This window comes from Mustela lutreola, chromosome X, assembly GCF_030435805.1.
Source record: "Mustela lutreola isolate mMusLut2 chromosome X, mMusLut2.pri, whole genome shotgun sequence".
Taxonomy (NCBI): domain Eukaryota; kingdom Metazoa; phylum Chordata; class Mammalia; order Carnivora; family Mustelidae; genus Mustela; species Mustela lutreola.
Window position 1 is genome coordinate 106,958,384 of NC_081308.1, and position 20,486 is coordinate 106,978,869.

Below are 20,486 nucleotides of genomic sequence, written 5' to 3' on the forward strand. Positions count from 1 at the left end.
AAATCAAGAGTCAGATGCTTAAATTACTGAGACAGCCTGGGGCCCCTGGATTCGCATTTTTTTTTTTTTTTTCAGTTTGCTCTTGGACTTCCTATATCTTAAAGCTTTCTAATATAAATGAAAAATTCTTTGTAAACATTTGAATGGCAATACAATATCCCCTGATGCACTTTAATTTATTTAACCATTCAGATCCTCCTGCACATTTGTGACTGATTTCTTTTTATTTTAAATAATCACTGTGAGTAGCATTGCACACTTGCCAAATTCCTGTCTAGAAATGCTGTCTGTCTGGATCACTATTTTGTTTGTATGTCCTCCTCCCATAACACATAGGATCCAGCACATAATAGATGCTTAATTATGCCTGTTGCCTTACAGAGAACCTGACTGAAGTTCTTTCTAGGCCTGAAATCATTCCACTTGTCTTATGGAAATAATTATTAGAAGTGATTAAGGTCACAAACAAAGCACAAAATATCACCAGGATGTCCACGAAGAATAAAGAATAAGAGTGATCTAGAAGGAGGGGGTGGGTTGCATCTTGTCACTCCATTTGACAAGGAGTTGTCAGAAACCCAAGAAGATAGGAGCAGAAGAAGGGACTAGAGCAAAACGACAGGCACCTGTATTAGCAGAGACTGAGTTCAGTCCATATAAGAGAGAAAGCCACATAATGTTGAAAAAGACTTCTTAAATCCTCTCCTGCAGGGGTGGCTGAAGATAAATACTTTTGTATGGAGATATTTCAAATTGATAAGTATTTGACCCTGATAAGAAAAATGGAGAAAGTCTTGGTGCAAGCTAGCTTACACCTGAGAATAATCTGGCTAAGTGAAAGATCCAGACAAGTGAGGATGCACTTAAGCTTATTTGTACCATAATTTGCACTATTTAAAAACATACTGGCTATTTAATTTTCTCTTTCTAATTTTTGAGCTATGTGTGGAGAGTTGGTTTTATTCCCATTTTTTAAATGAATGAACTAATAGCAATTAAATAACTAGCTACATAACTAGAATTTTAGATCATTTTTATTTTCAGTATACCTGCTGGGATTGAAACAAGGAGGCCACTTCCCAGATACTTACAATTTTTCTCCCAGATCTAGTTATATTGAAAATATTAGGTTGAGTCATATGAAAATGTCACATTTATAGATGGAGTATCAGCAGTTTTGTATAGTTCAATCTAATTTTAGGGGTGGGAAAAGAGGAGATGAATAGCCTGACCCTTTTCTCCAGTTTAGTGCCACCGGCTTCCTTTGCAAAAGGCTCACAGGGTCAAGTCTTCCACTGATAAAAGGTTTGCAAGCCCACTGCTAAATGAAGCTCTCAAGCTGATATGTAATACAAGCAAAAGAAAGCCCAATGTCAGATACCAAAAGAGAGTAGCAAACCCTGGGCACACTTCAGTTTTCAAGAATATTTTCAGTAGGCATATGTTTTCTGTTCATTGACAATCCTTGCCCTTGCCAAATCAGGATGACTGACACCCTTAATTTGCAATTTCCTAAATTTCAAGAGGTTTTTTTTTCTTTTTGATTGCTATATAATGGTTTACCCTAATTATTTTTTTCAAGCTGCAGTTTTTGATGTTTAATTTCAAAATCAATTTAAGATATCTCGAGCTCCATTAATATACTGTGATATCGCTTCACTCATTTTCTTGTGAGGCACTTACTTTAAAAAATGCATCATTCTAATGATTTTAAATTACTCTACAGGGCACATACCAATTTACAACTATTACAAAATTTTACATTTTTTTCCCCAAAGCACTTCAGTTTTAAAGATGTTCTGTATTTGGAGACAGAATGAGAGAGAGTTAACTTTTAAAAAGGCCTGAATACAATTTATAGCCTTTAAAATTCTCTACGGTCTCTGATGCAGAATGTAACCTAAGTAAATAAAATCCCAAGTGTTCAATGGGCATACAAAATAAGCTTGAGGTAGGATATTAGTGTAGAATAATTTTCTTCTTATTCCAACTAATGATGCTATTTTTTATAAATGGACACACAAACTCATACTGTGTGTGTGTAAAAAAACAACATGTGAGTATGTGAACGTGTGCAAGTGTGCATGGGTGTGCACGAGTTGGCAAATGTGGTTGAATGCATACATAAGTGTGCAAGTGTCTTTGTGTATGTGAGATTATGTGAGTGTGTGAGAACCCGAGTATATGTGTGTGTGCATGTATGAGGATTGTTTATGTGCACGAGTGTACATATGGCAGGACTATATAGGTTTAGGTATGTTTGTACATCTGTGTGACTTGCATGTGATACTGTGTTCTACTGTGCGAGTGTGTGAGTGTGTGACTTTCTGGTTTAAGTGCATGCTTGGAGTGCAAATGCTACATGCACTTCTATTTAGGCAGTCATTAGAGCATACTCCAGAATTATTTCACTGGCTTCTGCATAGAATGGGGGAAATGCCTTCCTCAACTGTATCTATAACACATCTATAAAATATTTGCATAAATATGCACACAATTTATACCTTGCTTGAAATTTTCAAAGAAAAAAATAGCGATATTCAAATTTTGCCCAAGGATTTTGCACCTGGTTATATCAGTTTAATAGATGTAAATCAGCTGCCAAAGTTGGGAAATCTTCCTTCCCCATTGCTTTTAAAATTTTTTTGATTACTTTATTCTCTCAGGATTCCTCATTCACAGTGACACATGTCACTCTTGGCAGTGATTAAGGACACTTTGGGATTAATAATTAAAAGACTGTAATTAGGGGCGCCTGGGTGGCTCAGTTGTTGGGCGTCTGCCTTCGTCTCGGGTCATGATCCTAGGGTCTTGGGATTGGGCCCTCATCGGGCTCCCTGCTTGGCGGGAAGCCTGCTTCTCCCTCTCCCACTCTCCCTGCTTGTGTTCCCTCTCTCCCACTCTCCCTGCTTGTGTTCCCTCTCTCGCTGTGTCTCTCTCTGTCAAATAAATAAAATCTTGAAAAAAAAAAAAAAGACTGTAATTAAAATCAGTTTCCACCCCAGACCACTCTTAAAGTTGTAGAGGGCTCCAGGCATTATTTCTGGGACCAGGCCAATGCCCATTCACTGATACATTTCCCTTCTGTTTTAAAGCATGCTGCTCTAGAAAGGAGAAGTCAAAGCCCTAGGGCCAAAGCTACCATGAAATGAATGGCATGTTTAGTGCTAGACTCTTGACATATATTATCTCATTTAATCTTCACTGCAACCTTGCAAGGCAGTGTTAATTCCATTTTTCAGGTGGCTGTTGTGGTGTGGAGACGTTAAATAAGTTGCTTAAGATCATGTGGATAATTAGGGGGGGAAGGTGGCATCACATTCAGATCCATCTGACTCCAAATTGTGCTCTTTTCTCTACACTGTGCTGAACCTTTTCAATTGAATCTGAAAGTATAACCTTTACAGAATTTATATCCTCCCTCACAGGGCATGGGATTTATTTGGCTGCCTGCTACTTTCTAGCCCTCAGTTGTCCTCTCTAATGATGCCTGAAAACTTGACTGATACCAGTTTCCTGTCTACATTAGAGGCAGTGAATAAATTCATGAACTACACTTCTAATGTTGAGCCTCACTATGTATTTATTTTACTGTATATGGGCTTGACTAAACTTACTACTAACTTGCGTAACACAGTTTGCTGAATAACTATTGTATGTCAGAGGTACTATACCCATTTTATAGATGTGGACATTGAAGCTTCAAGACATTAGGTAATTTGCTTAAGACTACATGACCAGAACCAGGAGGGAGACAAACCATAAGAGACTCTCAATGTCACAAAACAAACTGAGGGTTGCTGGGGGGACGGGGGTTGGGAGAGGGGGGTGGGGTTATGGACATTGGGGAGGGTATGTGCTATGGTGAGTGCTGTGAAGTGTGTAAGCCTGGCGAGTCACAGACCTGTACGCCTGGGGCTAATAATACATTATATGTTAATAAAAATAATAAAGTATAAAAAACATGAAGGGGCATCTGCACCCCATGGATAAAGAAGGTGTGGTCTATATACACAATGGAATACTATGCAGCCATCAAAAGAAATGAAATCTTGCCATTTGTGATGATGTGGATGGAATTAGAGGGTATAATGCTGAACGAAATAAGTCAATCACAGAAAGACAATTATCATATGATCTCCCTGATATGAGGAATTTGAGAGGCAAAGTGGGGGTTTTGGGGGTTAGGGAAGGAAAAAATGAAACAAGATGGGATCAGGAGGGAGACAAAACATAAGAGACTCTTAATCTCACAAAACAAACTGAGAGTTGCTGGGGGGGAGGGGGGTTGGGAGAGGGAGGTTGGGTTATGGACACTGGGGAGGGTATGTGATATGGTAAGTGCTGTGAAGTGTGTAAGCCAGATGATTCGCCAGATGATTCTCAGACCTGTACCCCTGGGGCAAATTATACATTATATGCTAAAAAAAAAAATAAAAAAAAAGACTACATGACCAGAACCAGCCAATTCTACATCCCTGCTGACAATCCTGGATAAGCTTCTTTGTTTGGCAAGGTTTGGATAAGTCATTGGATCTAACTGAGCCTCAGTTTCTTCATTTGTAAAATGGGAATCACAGTGCTTTTACTGCAAGATTGTTACAAGAGTGAGAGACAAAATATGTAAAGCATCTTGAATATAATAGACAGAGAATACCATGATAGTGTTTATCTAAGTCATTATAGTATAAGGTGAGTATTGGCTTTGGGAATAGATGGACCTGCTGAATTTCTCTAAGTTTTCATTTCCTTATCTATCAAATGGCAATAGCATCTTATAGCAGATTTTCCCAAAGTCTGTTCCAAAGAATACTGTTAGCTTCACAGAATATGAAGAAAATATTAAGCAAAACCTGGGTTTTCTGATCAAAATTTTGAGGGAAGCTCTTATAGACAGCTTTCCTTATGCAGGGATTTTTTTTTATAGATTTTTTAGAATCTGTAATATATAACATGAGAATGTACTTTGTGAATTTCCAAGTGGGAGCTGTAGTATTTCTCCTTTCATTTTTTCACTACGGATTTTTTTCGGGGGTGTCTATAACAACTTGCAGAAAACAGCTGTATAGAAAATATTTTGGAAGTACTTACTTGTCTTGAAGATTAAATGGATAATATGTGTAGAGCAGGTATATAGTAAGAGTTCAATAAATGTAATGATCATCATTATTACCATACTCCTCATTATAATCATTATTTAGCTCTACCATGATACAAGTTATCTGGGCCAGAAAAAGTATGCCTAGTACATTCTTAGAAATAGGGGTTTGGAAACTGCAGCCAGAGGTCTTGTCTGCCAGTTTAGGATGAGCTAGTCCAATGGTGGTAGAAACTTCAGCAGACAATATACAACTTAATTACATCAGGTGTATTTATTTGTATGAAATAGATTCCTTAGAGTCACCAATAGGTTCTTTGATGATTAAAATTTTCCTGGAACATCCCAGGCTGGAATTCCATTGGTAGAGACCCTGTTGTTGCATTGCCTTTTTGGGTTGGTTTTAGCATTTCATGAAACCTCTTTTTAACACAGGTATCTTCCTATATCTGAGAGTTTTGCCCCTTTTCCTCCCCACTTAAGCTAAGAAACAATTAACTGTGAAACTTGACAGAGGTAATGAGAAATGTTATTGAATATCTGACTTATGTAACTGGACTATCTTCTCTTTGATTCAGTTCTTTGGCAATCTGGAAATAATTTGCCTTTACCCTTGTATATCTCCAGTCAAGGTGTACACAGTTCACCTAGATATACGGTCCTTTTAAAATCATCTTTAAACTTTTATCCATTCTCTACTCCTTATGGTAGAGTTAAATCATATTTCAAGAGCAGAATTCTAGGATGGTGGTGGATCCTGTTGCTTTCTACCAGAAGTCTTCAGGGACTATGTGGGTTGCTTGTCCATGAACTAATCTTTTAGAGGGAGATATATTTTTAGAGAGATGTATTAACCCAAAAGGAAATTTCCTCACACATAAAAAATGTATTTATGCACCAAACCTGCTTGTACTGAAGGGTAAGATGTGGGATAAATCTACAAGAAACTTTGTATCTAGCCTGGAGGCCAACGTTATAGATTTTATTTGCTGTATAGGATTCATGACTAGGATTAGCTTCTCTTTTCTCATTCTGATGGTTAAGATGGATATCACGAAAAAGTAAGAAATTAATTATTTCTTCACTATTTTAACCCTTGGTATGGCTGTTCAGGAGGTTGTTTGCATTAGGTTGTGGACCAAAAACATAAAGAGGCCAAGAGGGCTGAGGTGGACTGAGAGAGGCTTTCGCAATCTATTGGTCCATTGATTCCCAAGGACCATTTCAACCCTTCCCTTATGCGCCTCAAGTGAAGGAGAGCTCCTATTATGAATGGATTGATGGTAATTAAAATGGATATTCTGAGAATACCTGAGGTTCATTCTCAGAATAAAATGTCTTTCTGAAATGTTCATCAAAAAAAAAATGGATATTCTGTCTGTCTCTACTTTCTTAGTATGTGGTTTGACAAGAATGTTAGAGAAAAACAATGAACTCTGGCCAAGTTAATGCTGTGACCTTCATAAATAAAAAAGAAGTGATTTAGATTTTTTTTTTACCAAAGTCAAGTTCTGTTTATGAAAAGCTTTTTGTTAAGTAAAAACTCAGATTTAATATGACCTTGTGGAAATATCTGAATTCAGTTGTTCCATCCCATAAAGAGGCCAGGCTCTGTGGCAGTTACACAAGGTACAAATATGGACAATGAGGTCATGGCAGCTCAGATGCCAACTGATATCTTGGCGACCCTGAGGAACCTGACTCGATCCTAGTAATTCTCCTTTATATAGAACACATGATTTTGTAAACAATCAAGCTAAATAAAACATCTGAGGAAGATTTCATGGCCTAAGAGCCATCCAAGACCACTCTGAAAAACAAGCTCTAAGCTTTGCCTGTTTATGATCTCTGTGGGTTTTCTGACTGGACCCAGAGTGTTCTAACTCATTTAATTACATAAAACCTCTTTGCTCCATCTAAGTTATAAACCCACTACTTTATTAGATATTTTATCTGAAAGATATGCTGGTTTCCTTCTTGAGAGATTCAAAGCCCGTGTTTCACAGGCTCACAAGAAGTAGGTTATCATTAGACATTTAATTATTCTACTATTGTCCCACATTTGTATTCTTTATTTTATTTTGTAGAACTCTATTAATGAATAGGAAATAGAGTTATAAGCATTATTTTATGCCTCCTTATTACAGTTTTATTGTCATACATTAGAGGTGGGTTTAGGAATGGTTATCACTGATGTCTTATTATTGCCAAGAAGGATTCTTGGTCAGTTATACTAAAACCAAAATCATCATTTTTGGTAGACCTCTACATATGATTAACTTTGCCAACAATTCTATACTATAAGTTTACTTGTTCAGGCACCTTGGTATCTGAATGAGATCAGTTTACTTTGGAAGATACATTTGATTATATTTTGTAGGCTAAAGTAAATACTGCCATATGCTAGAGCAGTGCTGTCCAGTAGAAATAGAATGTGAACCGCCAATGCAAGCCATGTGAAAAATTTTAAATTTTCTAGGAGTTAAACTAAAATGTTTAAAAATACAGGTAAAACTCTTTTAAATAAATAATTATAATTTTTATATTTATTTAACCCAATATATCCAAAGTATTATCATTTCAACATGAAGTAAATATAAATATTTTGTTTATGGTTTGTTTATTTAAAAGAGAGAGAGAAAGAGGGAGAGACCACAGGGTGGGGGGTTAGAGGGAGAAGCAGGCTCCCCACTAGGCAGGGAGCTGGATGTGGGATTCAGTCCTAGGACCCCGGGATCATGACCTCAGCCAAAGGCAGACTCTTAACCAACTGAACCACGCAGATGCTCTCAACATGAAGTAAATATAGAAACTAATAAGGAGATACTTTAATTCATTTCTCTACCAAAGCTTAAAGAAGATCCGTAGGTGAAGTGTTTCACTGCTCTTAATACAAAGAAAGGTTTTATTTCTGTTGAGCCATGCATTTGTCTTTCTCTTGGGGACTCAGTGAATCACAGAACTGCTCATGTTGGCCTGTTGTGTTGGTCGGGAGCTAGAAAACTACAGTGAAATTTGATCTTATTTACTTGTGCACATAGCTCCCTTAAATAAAGATCACATTTCTCAGCTTCCTTTACATCCAGGTATGGTCCTGTGGCTTAGTTATTGGTCAATAATATACAGATGACCATTTCCAGCAGTAGCTTCAATGAAGTCTCCTTTAAAGAGAGGGGGTAGGGACACCTGGGTGGCTCACTCAGTTAAGCGTCTGACTTCAGCTCAGGCCATGATCTCAGAGTCCTGGGATGGAGCTCCACATGGAGGCCCACTCAGCAGGGAGTCTGCTTCTTTCTCTCCCTCGGTCCCTCCCACCCCCACTCGTGCCCTGAATCTCTCTCAAATAAATAAACAAAATCTTAAAAAAAAAAAAACCAGAGGAGACAAGGCCTCTCCTCTCTCCCTAGTCTGTGTTCTAGTGCCTGGAACAAAGATGTGGTATCTGGAAAACTGGCTGCCATTGCATACTATGAGAATAAAGGTCCATCCCGGGGATAGGAGAGGTATGAGTGAGAAGCAGCTTTCTTTCTGGAGTCATCACACAAGCTTTGGACTGCCTACCTCTAGATTTCTTTTTTGTGAGAGAAAATCACACTTATGTCTTGTTTAAGCCACTCTTTTTTTTTTTTTTCCTTGAGGGAGGTATTTCTTGTCGCTGAACTCTAATCTTATCTGACATACCTGGAATATAAATGTTCTCTGACTGTGATTTCATAATGAATAGCAGAACTTAAAGGAAAGGGAGTGAAAAGACAGAACAACTACTTTTTAGCCAACTTTTCAGTAAAACATCTATCCTACAAACACAGGAAACAACACCATTGAGGTAGGAACAAAAGCATGCAATGCCTTTGGAGTAGAGAGAATTTTCATACTCTTTTAAACTTATTCAGCTTTCCAGTATCTGAAAATGAATTTCTTTGAGACAGCTACTAATTTGTCTTCTACTTACAAAAGATTTGTCTTTGAAATGTGTCTTTACAATGAGAATTGAAATATAATGACAATAATAGCTGCCACTTATTATTATAATTTAATGTCTATGATGGGAGAAGCATTATGCTAGGTGTTTCACATATATTATCTCATTTAACCCTTACCACTACTCTACATAGTAAGAATTATTTGCCCATTTTACAGGAGAAACTCAGAAAAACCAAGTAACTTATTCGAGATCTCATAGTAACTTAGAAGTCGAGCTGGGATGTGAGTTCATTTCTGTCTGAATTTTTTTCTGTCCTGAATCTCTGACAATTTTCATAATTTTCTGACAGTCTAGGAAGAGGTGCTGGGATACTGCTCTGTATATGCTTATTGCCACTTTTCTAGATATTCAGTGCCAGTGCTGACAATGGAAAGGTAATATCTGAATCTGAGCAAGCCTCTCTGAATGGTATATTGAACAAGAGGTCTAAACCAGAAATCCCAAGACTTGCTTCTCATATTAACTATGGGCCTAATTAGCTGCATGATCCAGCATAAGTCATTCAACCTTTCTGGGCCTCAGTTTTCTCTCCTTATATAAAGAATGGGCAGAACTAGGTGTTCTCTAAGATCTAATCTAGTAAAAACATTCCATGATTATACCAGTAAGTCTGTCAACAAGGAAATGAACAAAAGGGAGTGTGCTGGAAAAGAAAGTAGGCAGTGGTATTTAGAGTACTTTAAATGCTAGATGCTTGACATGCAGAATAAAATTCAAAAAATCAATGGACCTAGCAGAGAAGTGTGGGAAGCTCTTTTTGATTGTTGAAACTGTTTATTCTTGACTCCACTGTTAATTTGACTGCTATGGTTTCAGAAATATCTTTTGAACAAAACTTCTTAGAATGTTCTCCTAATGCACATTAACTGAAGCATTTTGGTAGCATGGAATGAACTCTTTTTAAGTTTGCTGGACTCTAATGTGTTTACCCATACTTCAGTAGAAAGAATTCTTTAACTGGAAGTTAAACTTTTTATCCACTTAGAGTAAAAAAAATGGAAATTACTAAAAAATAGATTTTAAATGTGCACTTAGTTGAAAAACACATTTTGCAGATGTGTACATTGAGACCCAGAGTGGATGAGTTGCCTAAGATTATATTGAGAGTCAGAGCTCTGCCAGGACACTGGAAGCATCTGCTGTATGTCAAGTTTTGGTGAGGGTTCAGAGGGGCAACAGATTATTAGCTAAACTTTGGGCTGATGCAGGACTGGATATCCATATTTGAAACCCATCTAGAAGACGATGTGCCTTGCAAAGATAGACTGGAAGAAAATGATCTGTCTCAGGCTTAGGTCTGAAGATATTAAGTAACTAACTTCTTCCTAGATTTCATGGCCACTAGTCAAGTTTCATGAGGGCGTGGAGCCCGAGTTTATATTATCTATATGGTCAAAAAAAACTGTGACCTGAGATTTTTAATTTAAAGTTTACCCTGATCTGTAGGAGAAGGGCTCCTGGCAGACACAAATGTAAATCCTCCCCAGGAAAATACTGGCTTCACACAGGACTGAGAGAAAATTTCAACATATTTGAACTCACAAGAAAAAAAATAACAGAAACAAGAAAGCAAGTTGTCATATGCAAGAGTTGATAGAAATGACAAAACACAGACCCAGACCCACAAAGACTTGACATGTTACATTCTCAGCATATTAAATAACTATTTCATATGTTTAAAGGGAATAACCAGAAACAGGATTAAAGAGGAAAATATTATCAAAAATCAATGAGGAATATTTAAAAAAAACAAGTTAAAATTTTAGAAATAAAAAGTAATCACTGAAATTAAAAATTCAGTGGAAGTGTTAGACATCAAAATAAACAGAGCTGAAGAGACATTTAGTGGGCCAGAAGACAAATTTGAAGAAATTATCTATAACAAAGAAGCAAAGACATGGAAAATAGGAAAAAGAAGTAAATGACATAAAGGTCAGAGTAGGCAGTCTAATTGAACTTCCAAAAGGAGGTAATAAAGAATGTAGGAAAACCAAGGTTTAAAGAAATAATGACTAAATACTTCTTATGATTAATGGAAGACAAGCATCTTTACATTCAAGAAACTCAGCATGTTACAAGCAAGGTTTGAAAAAAAATGAATCTGCAGTGATCTTTAAGACAGGCTATTGCCAGCCTCAACTTTGAAGCATACAAAATCAAGTTAAGTTGTCCTGTATCTCAAAGCAAATTAGTTCCTTCAGCTATAAAATGAGGAAACTATTACCTACTCATACTTTATGGACAGTATGAAAGGGCTTCCCAGAAACCTTATTACCAGGTTACTGGGAATTTGGAAGCTTAGGTACAAGTCAAGTTTTTTATAGCAGATGCAAGACCCCATTCAGAATTGCTATGAGCTCCACCTAGTGTGAAAATGTACTGTCCTTAGTCTCTCATGAAGGACTAAACCCTGTTCTTCCCATCCCTCTTCTTCTTCTCTCTAATGACTCAGAATCTGGAATAGTCCTTCAGGTATTTTGCAGACATTTTGTATCACCATAGATCAATGTGCAATCCAACATCAAATAATGACCCCCATATTATGTCCATAATGATGAAAGGAAGAAAATGAGTATATACGTATTTGGAGAAAAAATAAAAACCATCAGGTAAATGTAGGATATTTGTGTTTTAGCAATGAAAGTCTCATTTAATTTATTGGTGGGGGGGAGATATACGGGGTATATCTCCACAATCATCTGATTTTGACATATGGAATTGGGACGTATTTTGATTCATTACCCATGTCCTGGCCACCAGTTTTGCACAACTGCATTCTGGCTTCCTTTAACCTCTCACAGCCTTCTCCACTATAATACATTTTCCACCTCCTCCTTTTGCCCTGACAGAGGACTGCCAGGCAGCAGGTCACCCTGTGCAGGGGGGCATCCAGCTCCCTATGGGATCCCACCTACAGGGCCAAATATACCTTTTAGATAGGCCCTTCGCTGTGTCCGAGTTCACTTCATGTAGATAAACAACCGAGAAAGGTGCCCACTAGCAAACGAACTCAGAATGCAGAGTAAGAGTCTGAGGAAATGAGAGGAATGTATTTCAAGTGAAGCACAAAATTTTCCTGTTTTCTTTAGATGCTGCTATAGATGTGTAAAAATGTATTCCTTATTAGTGACTATACTTTAACCATGTAAATAAGCATACCTCTTCACACTCATGCTTACTTACATTTTCTTGCCTCACAATTACCACCTTATTTAAATATATGTCTCTAGTTTGAAAAGCAATTTTAAAGCTTTAATGTCCTAGAACAGTCGGTAGTTAGCTCAGATTTACAGAGAGGCAGTTGCAAACTTACCTCTCTGTGCAAACTTGTTAAGTTGTCAAAAGTTCCACCGGATTTTGCATTGCTGCCTGCTAAGGCTGGCATTACAGGTGTGGTTTTCATAGTCTCAGAACAAAATGTAAAAGATGTATTTTGAAAACATTTGATATTTGTTGTGCTTTGAATCACCTGACTATATCTATATCTATCTATCTATACACACACACATATGTACATACATACACAATTTAATGGTCATTAAATGAATTCTCTTTTATAAAGATATGGGATTTTTGAATAGGAGAACATTTGGGGGCTCAATTTCTATTTTTACTTGAGACAAAAAAAGGCTTAGGGGGTGACTATCTCTGAGTGGGACATGTTGCTAGGAAATCATAATAATAGCGTGATTTTTTTCTACTTCATACCTCTCTCAGAGATATATCTGTGGATTTAGTCTTACATACTCAATTTGACTTGTAATTCTCTTAAGAATGGTTTTGGGCTGTATTTCTAGTGCCTCCAATGAACTTCGCTTACTGATTCAACAATCTAGAGTTAATGTTTTGACCTCACTGTAGTGTTAATGCTGTAGCCCCTGTATCTATCAGGTTTCTTTTTTTTTTTTTAAATCAATCAAATCAGAACCACCTGAAGGTTTATTCTTCATTCTTTTACTGAATAGAAAAGGATTTACTTTAAAATAAATTTGATCAGAGATTGTCATACTTTGAATAGCAAGTTAATAGAATCTATGTAGGGATTAGTCACAAGCTTTTTGTCCTTGTAGGCTGAAAAGCACTATAAAACCTTCTATCATGTTTCAGTGGCTAGCTTTCTATATTCGAGCTTTTCTTTAAGTACAGGGAATTTGTAGCATTATGATATGCTAACATTGTTTGCTAATTAACAGAAACATTTCTTCTGAGACCTCAGCTACTGTTCCTAAGAAATTCAGGTGTGTGTCCAAAACCAAATAGGGAAAAGCACCTGCAATGCTAGGCTCCTATCTGGTTACATTAATTATCTCTTTTCTATGGAAGATGCTAAATTCTAGTTATTTTATATATGAGTAGATTTTTCTCTTCACTGGCATGATGAATGGCTACATAGTGCTGCCCATAGCGTGTGCATTACATTTTGAACAAAGCTTCTTTGTCAAATGGCATTTATGACCCTGCTGTTTCTGTAATGTCTGTAGGAAAAATACAGTGTACACACTAATCATTTCAAATGGTCTGATCGATACCTAGAAATTATAGGAAAGTGATACATTGTATGTGGTAGACATGTATGGTCAGATGAGAATCTTTTGATTATTGGCACTTTCAATAAAGGGGAAAACTAATAATGTTTTTTAAAGCATACAGTCTTTATATTATCAAGGAAAGTTTCCCTGGAAAAAATAATTATATGAGCCTCTTACAACTTCCTTCTCTAATTACCTGTTTTATTAGTAGATGCAGATCACATCCATTAGGGAACACTTAAAAACATAATGAGACATTGTTATAATGAAGATATATATATACACACACATATGTGTGTGTGTATACGTGTACCTCTATAAATAGAGGCAAATTCTCAAACAACATGGTCTATATATCAAAGCATGGATGTATTTATAATGAAAACAAACCTACAATTAATATTTTCTCACCATAAACAATATGGAGCTAAGAGTTTATGGACTGTATCCATGAACCATTCATAATCAGTGTCAAAAGCTCAATATACAGGATCAAGAATCATAGATCTCAGTGTTGGAAGGGGCCTCAAGGGCCATTTGGCTAATCTACCATTTCACAAATGAGGCAGCTGGTACTCCAAGAAGTTACGCAAGTCATTCAGGGTCATTGTGCTGTGACTATACCTAAACACACATACATATACTGTCATGTCTCTGGTGGACAAGATGGCCACATGTCACAGACTAGCCTGAAAACAAATATCCTTACAACAAAGCCTTATGGGATCTTCAGGAACTGACCCCGGATGTGTGGATGGGGTACACAATGATAGTACCTCATATGGCTTCTGCTGTATAGCAAATAGAATGTTCAGAAATATCTCAGAGCTGAATGCTCCATCTCTCTCTAGCTGATTAATCTACTTCTAAGATATAGTATAATGAGAGAGGATCACAGTAGAGAGGAGCAGAGTTGTCCTCTCTACGTGAATGCTTACCTTCTATGAATTTCGCTGCCAGTTATCTATGAGTAACAATAGATGGGGTGGCTCAGAGGAAGTTTCATCAAGGAAAGAGGACTACAAAGCTCTGAACTCTGCTTTTATGTTCCCCCTCAAAGACTACGTGACCAGGAGAAGCCAGATTTTATGAAAGAAATATAGTAAATGCACTTTAAAATGACAATAGTAGAGGTTAGGGCCAGTAGCCTTAGCATAGGTTAAATGTATTACTGAGATTTCATGGCAAGGAGTTCCGTTTTAAGGGAGCGTGATTGACCTGTGGTATATCCAAATCTCAACCATGTTATAACAAGCTTCAATTGTATCCCTCTTGAGGTTTTTTAAAAGACTAATGAGTTAACCTTTGTGAACTACCATGAGACCCTCAGGTGAGAGAAACCTATATCAAGTATCAGTTCAGTGCTGCTAACAATACTCAACGTACCTGCAAACAGAACGAAAGTCATCAGTAAACTATCCACGGCAGTCCTCTTGGTATCAGAGCAGCCCAGATAACATGCTAACAGCTAAGCTTCATGCGCTCAGAGGAAGAAAATGATCAATGGCAAAGAGCCTATCCACCTTTGAAATGACATGATCCATTATAAGAATCAGATGTTAAATTCCTTCCTGTACTGAGCACACTCAATTAAAAGTCTGCACAGTGAGATCATCTTGATGGTTAAATATGCTCTGTGGGAACAACCTTTATGGAGCTTAAAAATCACAGAAGGACTATTCTTACTGTGGCACTAGAGACTTGGAAGGCATTTCCTTCCCCTATTTTTCAATTTGGTAGTTTTATTAGGAAGGGTTTTTTTTTTGCCTGAGAGGCTGCTGAGTTTTGGGTCATACCTATCCGCTCTTTTGCTTCTTTGAGCAAGAGATGCTTCTAAGTGTTCTTTTTCTATTGGGTCCAGAATGGATGAATGTGGCTTTCATCTAGGATCTCTGGACAAAAATGTATCATTTGTGCACTTGATATTTGATGCCCTTCATCTCCTTGAACTTTCCCTTTTCTGTAAGTTCATCTATTCACCGGAGTCCCAGCTCCTATCTAACTCTTCCTTCTTCCTTTGGCAGGGGTGAGGATGGAGGGCTGAGAAGAATGTCAGGCATGGAACAAAATCAGCAGAACCAGTTTCTATCTGCAGGTTTGCAACCAGCCAGGCTGTTGGTCTAGGATGAGCTATTTAACCTCTCTGGCTCTCAGGTTCCTCATGTTTTAAAAACTTGAAACATGTTCATTGTTGTTTTTTTCCCTACTCTTGCTTATTGAAGTAATCTCTCCACCCCACATGGGGCTAGAACTCACAACCCCAAGATCAAGAGTCGCATGCTCTTCCGGCTGAGCCAGCCAGGCACCTCCACTGTTCATTGTTTACTGCTTGTCTCACCCCTGCCAGACTGCAAGCCCCAGGAGCACAGGAATCTTTATTCTCCTCACTGATGGGTCCCAAGATCCTAGCACACGGTACATAGTAGGTGCTCAATGAAAACTTGTTTCATAAATAAATAATACACTTGTCTGTTAGCGGTGTCATCACCATTCATCCAGTCTCCCACTGTAGACATCAAAGAGTTAGTGAAAATTCCTACCTGCCCTAACACATTTCCAGTAACGAGGTCTCCTAGCTACTTTCATATCCATCCTTTTGCCTCCATCTGTGCTTAAATTCCCTTATATCAAGTTTTCATCACTTTTCACTATATCCTCCAAACTACTTTCAGAGTGATCATTTTAAAATACAAACACAGTTAGGGTACCTAGGTGGCTCAGTTGGTGAAGCACCTGCCTTCAGCTCGGGTCATGATCCTGGGATCCTGGGACCGAGCCCCACATTGGGCTCCCTGCTCAGTGGGAGTTGGCTTCTCCCTTCCCTCTGCCTCCCCCCGACTCACACTCTTTTTCTCGCCCTCCCTCTCAAATAAATAAAGGAAATCTTAAATAAAATAAAATAAAATAAAATAAAATAAAATATAAACATGGTTATGATATTAACCTCTTTAAACCCCTTCAATGGCTTTCCCATTGTCCTCAGGCTCAAGTCCAAACTCATAGGTGTGGTATACAGTCTTTTGTGACCACTTCCTAGACCTTCAGATAATGTGAAATACACCTTGTGCATTGCTTCTCTCTCTCTTTTAGAGCACTTAAGTGAGAGACATTTAAAAATCTTTGTTCACAATTGTCTCCTCAGCTATGGCTATGTTTTATCGCCTCACATGCTGCCAGGGACATAATAGGGGCTCAGTAAATGTCTGGCAAATGAACAAGTAAGTGAGGAGGTTAGACCACTGCAGTGGCTTTCACCGATGGGCAAACCATTTAATGTCTCTGTGCCTCCAAGTATTAGAATCTCCAGTGATGCTGAGGCAGAAGGACTAGAAACCACCACACCTATGAAACACTGAAGCAGATGTCTCTACACTTTCTTCCACACCTATTCTTCTATGGGACTATCACTTTTCCTCATCATTTGATTTGTTTGGGTGGGTAAGGGGGATTTGAGATGAGGGAAGAGTGGGGTAGGGTTTAGGGTAATTCATCTGGAAGGGGGGAGGGGCAAGTGTAGAGGCATGTTTATCATTAGTCCTTTCTTCCTCCTGATTTCTGCTGATAGGATTGGTGCATGTCTTTGTGTATTAGGTGGAAGAGGTGGACTGAGGAAAAAGAAACTCTCAGCACAATGAATTTCATGTTGATTCATTGGAAATACAAATATTTGAATTTGTACAACTGGTGATTAGTATATCGCCAAAGGTTTTGCCCAATTCTGAGGCACCAGAAAAAGCACATACAGATGTGAGTGGCCTTAGGGAGAAATTGTACGATACAGAATCACTATTCAATCAATAAATACAGTACAGTGGTTAAATGTTTGGAATGTGAAGCCAGAATACCTCAGTGCAAGTTTAGGCTCTGATAACTACTATGCAGTTGACTTTGGACAAGTTAATTTAACCTCTCTGTGTCTCAGCTTCCTCCTTTGTAAGTGGGCACAATGACAGGACTTACCTCACAGGTAAGAGATTTAAAAAATGTTATGGAGATTAAAAAAATACATGTACAACACTGAGAATAGTGCCTATTAGATAGGAATTATGTGAGTGTATGCTTTAGTAATAATGCAAATGTTAACATTCTTGTTTTAAACTTGAAACTCTAGACATACTATGTCTGACACATGAAAGGTTGGAAGGGGTTCAATAACATTTAGCAAGTAAATCAGTACTCAGTTTAGAGCCGCAACACCCAGCTACTTTCTTTCTCTAACCATCTTCTAGTTTGTTCTATGTGTCTCTTCCACCAGACTATAGGCTTCTCCTGTGCAAGAACCACATCCATCTGGTTTGCCACTACAGCTCCAGCAACCAAGCACCTCGCCAAGCACATAGCAGGCACACATACATCTGTTCCGTAAATAAATGAAACTCTCAGCATTTTAGTCTGCATTTTAGTTATTATTACATTGTCTTTATCATTTTATCCATTTCTGAAACTATAAATTGCAATCCTCTGTCCCATATTATTTCTATGTGAGGCAACACAATTTTGTAAAAAAAATTATGTTAGAATTAATGCTCTTAACAAAGGGGTTTTCTTGTTTCTTTACAGCATGAGACTATAGATTTTTTGGTTCACAAACAAATTCAGTGATATAAGAAGTCTCATAGAGCTTCTCATCTTTCCTGTTTAGCACATGGCATTTTATATCCTCCAAAAAATTCATAGGCAGAGGTTCCATAGGAGTTATTGTTTATTAATTCTACTCATTTAATGTGCACATGACCTGAGGATAAGGAAGAAAAGTATAAAGAATGACCCAATATTTTTAGTTTAGGTGGTGGAAAAACAAATCATGTACACAAATAACTATATCACGATGCCAATTTTTTGCAATTACTCTCTTGCAAGGAGTACGGTAGGGTTTTAGAGGCTCCTCTCGATGTGATCAGGAGAGATTTTATAGAATAGTTAAAACTGTAATTTGTCTTGGTGGGTGTGTTGGATTTTCATAGATGGAAAGGTACCTCAGCATTCCCTGCTGAGGAAAGGGCACAAAGAGAATGTGAACGTGTGATATGTTGGGAGTGAGCAGAGCACATGAGAACCCTTTTGCAGAAAGAGGCATTTATGCAAGAAGCAGAAGTAGAAGACAGTCTGGAGACAGAGATTTGGAATCGTTTTTGGTGGGCTTTTGATATCAGCCAAAGATATTTGAAGTTTATCTCTAGACAGTGGAAATCTACTGCTGATTTTAAGGTAGGGGATAGGAAAAGGACAGCCAAGTTGTGGGAATAGTAATTGGGTGGCAATATGCCAAGGAGTTCCTAGAGTTCCTGAGCTTAGTTCCGTTTTTTAGGGATGGAACGCCCAGCGGAAATACTCAGCAACTGACCGGAAATGAAGGATTATTTGAGTTTGAGGGAGAAACCGATTTAAAATAACCTGTAGAGAACCGACAGTGGGAGGCATGGGAAAGGATAAAATGACTGCAGGAAAATGCAGAATGAGGACAGAGGTTCAAATCCAGATTGACAGCAACAAAAGATATAATTACGAGTCCAGTAGTATGTTGTTTATGAAAACCCAGTCAAATACTAGCCTAGGAAACACTTGGAAGTCCCTTATGACCCATGAAGGCATACAGATCAGACTTGGAGAAGTGCCACCGTAAGACAAAGACCAATGAGGATTTGGGAGTGTAGGAAGGAAGAGAAAGAGGTAACTCCAATGTACCTGTTGAGCAGTCAGATCCTGTCCACTTGGGATCACAGCTGCACACTCCAGTATCCAGAAGAAAAGTCCCGTGTCCTGAGCACTGCTCTTGACAAATAGGAAGTGGGGTTTCACAGTTGACTCCTCCCCAACCAGTAGAACAGTGACATTCTCCTTTTACACAGATGCCATGGCTGGAACACATTGGGTCTAAGCAGTCCTCTGAAGGTGCCAAAAAGGAGGAAAAAAGAAAAAAGTTAACAGGTGTGGCCTATATACCTTAGGACAATGAAACTGAGATACGCACACTGATTTCCTACTATGTCATTAATACTGTTTTAATTAGGTAATAACATGTCTCATGCAAAGGCTGGATTCAAACCAGAAGAATATTAACACTTAAAAATATGGGAGGGTATCATTAAGGCTGAATCCTAAAATTACAAGACGAAGGAAGTGGGGCACCTGGGTGGCTCAGCTGGTTAAGTGGCTGCCTTCGACGCAGGTCATGATCCCAGTATCCTGGGATCGAGTCCCACATCAGGCTACTTGTTCCATAGGGAGACTGCTTCTCCCTCTGCCTCTGCCTGCCTGTGCTCTCTCTCTCTCTCTCTCTCACTCTAACAAATAAAGAAATAAAATCTTTTAAAAAAAAGAGTCTCTCTCTCCCTCCACCCCAAAAAAAGAAGACAAAGAAAACCATACATCTGTTGTGTAAAACTGGAGCAATGTGTAGTACTCCCACACATATGGGTGGGTGTATCAGTGTGGGCCTTTGATAGGGATTCCTCAGCTTTGTAAAAACGCCAAAGAATTTTTGGGGAGTCCTTCCTTGTCTTTTCTGAAATTGGAATTACAGCTCTGAGAAATGGTTTTCACTTGATGTGACTAAAGAAGATATACATAATAATTATACAGAGAATATAAAATAAATAAGTAAATACATAAAATATACAAATATACTACATACAAAAATGTGTCTACAAATATAAAAATATATAAATATATAAAATATTAAAACATACATATCTTTTTATAAAGCTTAGATCATTAGGTATTAAGTGACCTGACTGCTGTTGTGTGAAAACATGCAATATAATGAATTTATTATAATCTTTCATTAATTTCTTGGAAACACTGAAAATGCAACATTGTAAGCATAATTTTAAAAATTATTGAAGTTTTTTTTTAATACCTTTTCCTTCCATCA

At 37.8% G+C, this 20,486-nt stretch overlaps 1 protein-coding gene across 4 annotated transcripts in view; it reads right to left on the reverse strand.

Annotated features, from left to right (window-relative positions):
- TENM1 (teneurin transmembrane protein 1) overlaps positions 1-20,486 on the reverse strand; it is an 801,117-nt gene that overhangs the window by 225,886 nt on the left and 554,745 nt on the right. For all 4 annotated transcript variants that reach the window (XM_059156967.1, XM_059156964.1, XM_059156965.1 and 1 more), the window contains exon 13: positions 19,298-19,498. In XM_059156967.1, the coding sequence (XP_059012950.1) occupies positions 19,298-19,498 (201 nt within the window). The remainder of the gene's footprint in view (positions 1-19,297; positions 19,499-20,486) is intronic.